We start from the raw sequence: 9,552 nt of genomic DNA, 5'->3' as shown, positions 1-9,552 counted from the left end.
GCTGACTAATGCAGATCAGTAGATCAGATATAAATCTATATGTTTCCTATAGTATACCATTGGGTAAATAAATGGATTGCTTCTAAATATTCTCTATCTCCTGTCACATCAGATCCACACACCTCCTTGTATTGGGCAGGTTGTTTTCTAGGAGAACTGATTGGTCAGGAGGCGGGGCTTTTATACACACTCATATCCCAGCCAGAACAAAAGCTGGTCCCGACCAGGTTTTTCATTCAGCCTAAGTTACCATGGGGATTTAGCCTCGTAAGACGTTACCCAGCTTCGTAGTCCAGCACACACCAATTAAATCCCGGAAGTTAGCTCGACAGGAGGAAATCCAGCTTCGTATTATAGGCCCTTTATGAACGGGCCATTATCATGAAAATAACAGGTCAAAAACAAGAAAACAAACCAAAAAAAAGAAAAGCAAAACACACACAAAAAATGGAAAACACTTACAAAAACGTGATAACAATACCATACATCCGGGGACTATCAGAATCAATACAAAGAGCAATGAAAAAACATTCAATGAACACGGCCATAAAAACCACACCCCAAACTCAGGCAGCTCCTCGTTCACCCCAAAGACAAAATAGAACAAGACAACGTAATAAATTAAATTCCATGCATGTCATGCCAAAACGCATAGAAGAAACAGGAAGAATGTTTAATACAAGGAAAAACAAACATTGCATTGAAGGAGTGTGAAAAGGAGACAGCAAGACGACTCACAAGGATGGGGGGAAAAAAGCACAACAAGAAAATTTCAAGTCTGCAATATCAGACCACAGCAGAACAGAAAATCACGTCATGGATTGGGACAATGCAACATTAACTGGGACAGATTTAAACAAATACAAACGCTGGATCAAAGAGGCCTTCAAGATCAGGAAGCGGAGCTTTAACATCAACAGGGATAAGGAACATTCTTATTCTTCCACACATGGGACTCTTTTCTTCAGAGAACATTGGGCAAAAGGGGGCGTGGCCGGCCTGGGAGAACTCTCAGGCCGGCCACACATAGAAATAACTCATAAGGACAAATGAAGGCCATCATAAAATGTTTTGATGCTTTCCTTATGAGAGAAATTGTAGTAATACATCAAAGCATATCACCTCTGAGAAAGACTGGCAGTTGACAGTCGAAACATATCAGGAGATGACATTTCCTGAAAACATATATTTCAAAAAAGAAGACAAAATTAACTTTCTTTTAAACTCTTTTAAATATGAGAACATTTTAAAGCTTCCCTGGTTGAAACAGCTTTTCTTTAAGTCCAGAAAATTCCCATTGGCAGAACAAAGTTCCAGGTGGATAAACCCTGAATGAAATACTTTCTTAACTGTTTGTGTATTTTCTTGTTTGATTTAAATACACATTTTTACAACCTTAATTGACATTTCTGCTATGGAAATTATCCTCCTTTAAGATCACTACTCCATTTCCCCAAAAAATGATGGATACCAGATTTGGTGTAAAGGGCCCCTCATCCAAACAATTGTGCCTTTTATAATAAAATGTAAATTTTCTTTAAAACCACTGGTTTGACAGTTTTCCATATATAACATATTCCATATGTTTAACTTGTTTTTATTTTATTTTTTTAGGTTAATTTTGTTTACAGAGTCTGGGGGATCCAGTCTATGCAGGTCCACTTCCAAGGAGGGTAGACCTGTGGGGAGAGCCCTTCTCTCCTTACAGAGTCATGGTTTGATTATGTTCTGTATATATCTGGAGTATTTTGTAAATATGAGTGTTTGATGTTGCCAAATAAATATTTTATTGTATTTTATGCACCATCTTCCCTCCTACTAGGACCAGAGCGGGAATGTAAATACCCTGGACCATATTCCTTTCCTTAAAACTTACCTTAAACCCCCCATATTTTCTAACCTAATTTTACACTTTTTAGGTTTTACACCCCAGGAATATAGGACTTGAAACCTATAAACAGAATTAGAATGTACATGGAAAAATGTACCTGTTTAGTTTGCTACCCTAAAGGTGAGGATGGAGTTAGAAGATCAAGGCAAAGAAGGCCTCTAGCCTGGATGGCATTAGCCCCACACTGCTAAAGGACTGTGTGCTTTGTGGGGTGTTCATGCTTATGTTCAATCTGAGCCAATCTGAGTCAGGAAAAAGTCACAGTCCAGACTTCCTACCAAAGACTGTGCACCATAGGGAGCCTCACCACCTCAGGCCTATTTCCCTGATTTCCCACCTGATGAAGACCATGGAGAGAATCCCCCTGAGACACTTGTGACCCCTGGTGAGCACACTGATGGATCCTCTGCAGGGCGCTCACTGGCCTGTTATCAGGGTGGACGATGCAGTGATCTACCTAATGCACAAATCGCTGTCACATCTGGAGAACACTGGGAGCACTGTGTGTGTTTACTTCTCCAAACGCCACTGCTGAGAGTAAAAATGCAGGGTGTGGGGGTGGACGAACACCTGGACATCAGACTACCTTATTAACAGATGTGAGACTCTGGCACTCTGCACCTGACATGTTGTTGTGCAGCACAGGAGCTCCTTAGAGTATGGTGCTCTCAATTCCTTTACACCTCAAGCTTCAAACACCACTCCACAAACTTCCACATCCAGGTATTCTCCTCAATAACAAACTGGCCCGGACTAATAATACTAAGAACTGCCAGAGTCGCCTCCACCTGCTGAGGGGACTGAGGTCCTTTGGAATGTGCAGGGCTTTTCTCAGGATCTTTTATGACACTGTGGTAACTTGCCATCCTCCATGTCTACGTTGTGGTCGGCTGGAGAGGAAGCAGCACATATAGGGATGGGAAGAGACTAAACAAAGTGCTTAGGAAAGCGAGCTTTGCCCTGAACTGTCAAATGGACTCTATAAAGAAGATGGGTGAGACAAGGATGTTAGCCAAACCAACATTTATCATGAACAACATCTCTCACACTGTGTGCTCTCTGAGCATCTCCTTCAGCTGCAGACTTATACTCCCACAGTGTAAGAAGAAGAGTTAATACAGGTAGTTCAATCCAACTGCCATCAGACTGTATGACATCAGCACAACCTGAATGTGTTTTCTCTCTCCACTTGCACTATTTATCCACCACTGTTCACTTTCTTTCGATATACAAAACTTTTCTTGTCATCTTTATTTATTTATTTTATATTTCATGCAAAACCTCCACTCATTTCATATTCATCTATATGTACCTGTACTGATTACATGTGCAATATTATTTATTTGGACTCATACTCATATCTTGAACCTCATTCATAGATGTATTGTATATTATTAAATGTTTTCCTTTCTGTATATGTTATGTTGTATATTTTGCTTTTCATTTTCTGCTGCTGTAACTTTTCTCCATTGTGGGAACAATAGTAAAGTAAAGCAAAAGTATAACCAACCGATCAATCAATCGATCGATCAATCAATCAATCAATCAATCAATCAATCAATCAATCAATCAATCAATCAATCAATCAATCAATCAATCAATCAATTAAAAAATTAATAACATTTTAAAATACAATTTAGATAGATGTGCTATATTTGGATAGTGGAATTGACATTTTATTTTGAATAATAAATGATCCTCTTTGTCTATACCAGGATCTACAACCTGTGGCTCTTTAACTCTTTTGCAAAGGCTCCCTAATGCTTTTTAAAAAACTATTGAAATAATTATTTATTTATTTAATTTGTTAACCTAAAATAAATCACATTGTGCAATGACTCAGCACCTTCCTCCTGCAAAATCTACAGACCATCAACTTTCCTGCACCTGTGGCTAACTTTGAGTTTTAAATCTCTGGTAAAATAATTAAACCAACAAAAACACTATTCTGGAAGAAAATAGAGATTTTAATTGTGTGGGAACAGATTCATTTAACCGCCAATGTGCCGGTTAAATATGTATGCTTTATGTGTGGCAAAAAAGGTAGCAATTAGCATGTGTTGACCACATGATCATGTGTTATCAAATTCAAGTTACTTTTTGTAGCCTTCAAAATAAAATTTCAAAAATAAACTTCTTTATTTAACATTGTGTTCATGTAAACTAAGACGCATAAGAAGTTGAAGATGCAAGATACTGTTTTATTTCTTCATGTCAATTTATTTTTATTTTAAACTGTTTTTAAGTTCACATGATCAATAAAAAATCAAGTCAAATTAAATCAAACATTATTCTATATAATTTTAACTATATAGAATTTAATACACTGTGTTGTCTTTATTAAGAAGGTATTATTTGGCTCCAGGAGGGCTTTAATCCAGGTGAAATGAGGCAAAATGGCTCCTTGCAGAGTAAAGGTTGCAGACCCCTGGTCTATACGCATGGACGCTATTGAAATATGTATCATTTGTAATAATAATAATAATAATAATAATAATAATAATAATAATAATAATAATAATAAATTATACTTTTGAAAAACGAACACAGTTTCACAAATCAAATTTAAAGAGTAGAGCATTAAGGCAGTGGGATTACACTTTTTTAAAAGTGCACGTTGATGTCTGACGTTCGGAGCTGTCCGCGGTGCTGACGGGACTCCGCATTAGCCTGCACACAACACAGCACAACACACAACACAGCACAACACACAACACACAACACACAGCACAACACACAACACACAGCACAACACACAGCACACACAGCACAGAGCAGTCAGTCAGTGCGAGGACTGAGAGCGCACACCGTCCCTTCGGCAGCCCGGCCCGGGAGCGTCCGGTGCGAATCAGGAAAGTGTTGATTCTCGGACGGTCAGTGGAGAAAGCCGAGATGACCGCGATCAAAGCATATCTGCTTATGCTGCTGGTTGTAGCAGCGGAGACGGACAGAGACGCCAAAGGTAGGACACAGAGACACACACCTGCTAAACACAGCCTGTGGAATCAATGACTTCCACTGGTTTCTGTTGTGTTTGTCAATCATGTGCTGTCATCGAAAAGCACAGTCTTAATAAGATCCCAAGTAACACACACACTCACACTGCAGTGTTGTGGAATTCGTTGAAGCCTTTCTTTTGCTCTGCTTTCGCTTGAAAAAAAAAAAAAAAAAAAAAGACAGGTGCAATAGGCTCCGGGCAAATAGATGTGCTCTGTCCCATTGTGTTACAGTTCCACTGCATCATTCAAAGAAACCTCTCTGTTTTCCTAAAAATAGTTGCAACAAATTGAGCACTTTCATATCTGCTTTCTGCACAATTCAACTAACAATCATTTTAAAGGCAGAAAATGGGATAAAAAGAAGTGAAACTTCTGCCCTGCATGTTCTTTATTTTATAGATACAGTAAATCGTCGGTTGGCACGTCATTCAGGAGCGCGATTGCAAGTACTTCAACCTTAGGTCTTACAGTATGAATGGCTCGGTGGATGATACCCCCATTCCCACAAATTCCATCCAAAGACTCTGGAAACTGGACTTTTCTGGGGCTTGTTTTTTTGCATGTGTTGTCAGTCATTCCAGTGTCATTCTTTTGCAGTGGGGTTGATAATGTGCACATATCAGAGGAAGTAACAGTTTGTTCGTCTACTGAATTCAGTTTATTTGAATTATTCAATACTCTTTACTAATCCAGACCCAGGTGGATGTTGCTGAGCCTGAGCGGGTTTATATTTTGTAAGGGTGTAGGGGTGTAACAATTCATTTTAACAACTTGATTAAAATCATGATTCGTTGTTGCCGATTCGATCAAGGATTATATTAGTGAATTTAGAAAGCTTTGATCCGAAACAATTCAGACTGTATGACTGTGAAGTAAATACTGTGCAGATGAGCTTTCCTAGATCCCTGTTTCTTGTACGGGAATTGTTTATAAATTAGTTATGGACAGAAATAAACAAGTCAACAATATTTAATGTATTCACATTTAATTTGAATAAAGTTCAACACTTCAGTTGAAATTAACAAGATTTTTACTTTTCTGCTTTTCAATACTCATTACATTTTTAATACTGTAATATTTTGCCCTTATCTCAGCTTCTTTTTTTTTTTTAAAAGACAATGTTTAAAGGTGCAGTCCGCAATATTCAGATCCCTCACTCCTTCTCCCTCCCCGCTGCTCTTTTGCCCTGCCTCCAAACTTTCCAGAGGAGCTAACAAGCTAACGTTAGCCCGACAGCAACATCACAGTAATATGACATGCTCTGTTAAAAGCGCATATTACTGCAATGTTTCTCTCTCTCAATGTGCGCACTCCTCAGCAGCAGCAGCAAAAACACAGTGCCACTTACAGCAGCCACACGGAGGTGCACTCCAGAGTTCTAGTGTACCAATTACAAATCAAACATGATGTAAATCAAGCAGTAGTAATTACCTTTCAATTAGAAAAGTCACGAATTCCATATTCTACTCCTCCAGACCATACACTGTAAAAAATTGACAGCGCTCCAGCCTGGGAAAGAGGCGGGGCCTGTGAGCAACAGCTGTCAGACAGTCCAGCAAACACAATCCTGGCTCTGACTGGTTCTTTTTGCTCGGTCGCGGTGCATTCTAGCAATCTGCCAAAGGCTGCAGGAGCAGCAGGGGGACTCAATGGCCTTGGCCTGGTTCCCTTGGGCACGCCTTCGCTGAGGGTGCCGCAGGCGCAAATAGGGAAAGTACAGACAATTAAGCTATTTTGATGGTTGTATTAACGCTGTCTTTACTTAGAGTTTTAGAAACATCTGGTTCTTTTTATTAATCAGAATCAGAAAGGTTTTATTTGCAAAGTACAGTTTAAAACAGCACAAGGAATTTTACTTGGTAGTTGGTGCAAAGAACAAAGAAAAAAATACAAAAACAACCTTAAACAATATTAATAATAATGATAAATATAAAGGATAAGGGATGAATAAAGGGTCAAGGATAAAAATATACATATATACAAATTAAATAATATTTTAGTCAGATTTTTCCTTGTGAACTAATAAAACACCATTTATTCATTTTTGAAAATTCAATATCTGTCTTTTATGGTATGTTTGCCAAGTTAAGAAGCATTGTTGTTAAATTAGCATTGGGTGAAAAGAAAATAGCCCTAAATCAAACTTAGTCTCTTGGTACCTAATCTCGTTATCATAATAATACCAATGACAATCAAGAATCTTAAATAACCAGCAAAATTGCGAAATTATAAGACTAGAAAACATAAAAAGCTCTATCTCCAAAATTTGGGTTTCTAAAATAAAGGTTAAAAAGTGGACAGTAAGAATTAAAAACAGAATACAAGTGGGAGAAGCTATGGTTTAGGCATTAAAAGTTCACAATAAAATTCATGGAGCCTGAAAACCTTATTTATGAAGTGAATTTCATACAAACACAAATGTAACACAAAATTATTTACATGTTAAAAGCCAAAATGTGAACCCTATTGTTAAAAGCAACATAGCTTCGAGACACCTCGTTTGGCTCCTACCCCATTCCCCGAGCGCAGCACATTAAAGATAATGTAGAGTACGGAGGGACCGGAAACACTAACATGGAGCCATACAAAAGAATTGTATTAAATTGGAAAGCCTGAAAACTCAGAGTTGGTTCCACAAACAATGTTCCTGAGAGTTTATCCCATCACAGTTTACTTTTAGACATTCTTGGCAAGGCAAACCTATATTTGTAGAGCACATTTCATACAATGGCAATTCAATGTGCTTTACATTATTAAAAAGTGCAACAAAAAACATTAGACAAAGTTTAAAAATCAGTAAACACATTAAACAGTTTAAAATGAACAATATAAATGTAAAATCAGTTTAAAAAAAAATAAAATAAATAATACTCTTTTTTTTAAGCTTTTAACTGTGATTTAAAAATGTTCACATTTAATTCTGACTTCAGCTCTGCTGGCAGTTTGTTCCACTTCTTTGCAGCATAACAACTAAAAGCTGCTTCACCATGTTTGCTGTGAACTCTGGGCTCCACTATCTGACCTGTGTCCATATCTGAGAAAAATGACTAACATCTCACTAATATATTCTGGAGCAAACCCATTCAAAGATTTATACACAGAGGCTGGCTGGTAGCCAGTCAGTATTTACTAGTGTGTAGTTCTTGTCATGTATGTATCTTTCTGTGTGTGTGTGTGTGTGTGTGTGTGTGAGGTGGTGTTTTAGCCCCTGCTCATCCATGAACAGAGGCTGTTTGCCCGTGAGTGATAGCGTCTGTAGTGTTGTGTATTAGTGGGTGCAGTGTCGCGTGGGGATTGTGTGTGTGTGTGTGTGTGTGAGATTGTTGTAGTTGATCAGAGATGTCCCTGCGGTGCTGCCTGAGTGGGCGTGTCTTACTTGGAGTCATAATGAAGGCATTTTTTGAATATCCCCCCTTGTGGCATATCAGCATTATGTAATACCTTGTCTCTTCTGACTATAGGTCTGCATGTGTAAACCCATTAGTACTAGCCTTTAGCTTTTGTGCATTGAGTGCTTCAGTGTTCCATGCAATGATCAGAAAGTATTCGTTCTACCACAGCACTTACAGGTGGTGGTGCATTTAAGTATAGCTACTTTAGTAATGTCCCTGGGCTTCAAGGGTCAGTCATTTCCTCATTTCCCCTTCTGATTACTTCCAAGATAAATACATTGACCTTGGCTAGCCCTCAGCAAGTGATTCCCCTGGAGTCCAGTCCCACAGCCTGCTGGTGTTGCCCCTGCCATCATTATGAGCACTCTGCGTGCTGAGGAGCCTCAAACTAATAGTTTACTCCAAGCCTGACCTGCCTGAGGGAACCTTATTTTGGACTCTTGCCAGTAATGATTGAAAACACCAAACATCCCATTAATGCATTTCGATTTCAAATTGTTTGTTTTTTTAGGTCCTCACTATAGCATATCAAACAGACCTAAACTCAGACCTTACCCAGAGGGCGTCAGAAAATGAATTTAACTTTTCAGAAAATGAATTTAACTTTTCAGAAAATGAATTTAACTTTTCAGAAAATGAATTTAACTTTTCAGAAAATGAATTTAACTTTTCAGAAAATGAATTTAACTTTTCAGAAAATGAATTTACTTTTGAAATATTTGACATTGTTAAAGAGCCAAAGCCGAGACATACAACATGTAAGAACAAACATTTAAAGCATAAATACATGTGCAGATGAAACAACAGGCTGAAAAACAGCTTCTCCTAATTGTGCACATTTTTGTAATAATGACTAAGAGCGGACCTCAATAACTGCGACTATGGAGCTACCTCTGGAACTGATGATGTGCATCTTTCCAGGGTTGAATCTGGTTGATACCTTTACTCCTCCCAACTTTATCCTGAACCTGCAAGTGTTCAATGGACATGAAAGGTTAATTCAATCATACTGTTTAAGGGATTAATTCATCTAATCCAGGTTCATGGAATAGAACTCATCAAGTCTCTCTGCTCCAAGGCCAAGAGGACTTGCTGATCTCAACCAGTTGGAGCATCTTCTCTGTGAGTCTGCAATACTCCAGGTGAACTCGGATGTCATCACCTAAGGGTGGGCGGTATAGAGGTTAGATTTTAGGTTCGAGCCCGGCCTGGTCGGGCCGAGATGTCACTATTACATTAATATTATTTTTTAATAAACACAAAACACTTC

General features: G+C 38.4%; 1 protein-coding gene across 2 annotated transcripts in view; it reads left to right on the top strand.

Annotated features, from left to right (window-relative positions):
* The first annotated feature begins 4,526 nt into the window (after window positions 1–4,526).
* The window catches only part of sez6b (seizure related 6 homolog b), a 151,751-nt gene continuing 146,725 nt past the window's right edge, over window positions 4,527–9,552 (top strand). For both annotated transcript variants that reach the window (XM_028465518.1, XM_028465517.1), the window contains exon 1: window positions 4,527–4,853. In XM_028465518.1, coding sequence (XP_028321319.1) covers window positions 4,784–4,853 — 70 coding nt within the window. In that variant the 5' untranslated portion in view covers window positions 4,527–4,783. The remainder of the gene's footprint in view (window positions 4,854–9,552) is intronic.

This window comes from Gouania willdenowi, chromosome 13 (genome assembly GCF_900634775.1).
Source record: "Gouania willdenowi chromosome 13, fGouWil2.1, whole genome shotgun sequence".
Lineage (NCBI taxonomy): Eukaryota > Metazoa > Chordata > Actinopteri > Blenniiformes > Gobiesocidae > Gouania > Gouania willdenowi.
The sequence above is the reverse complement of the archived record's forward strand: the minus strand, read 5'-3'. Positions and strand labels throughout refer to the sequence as shown.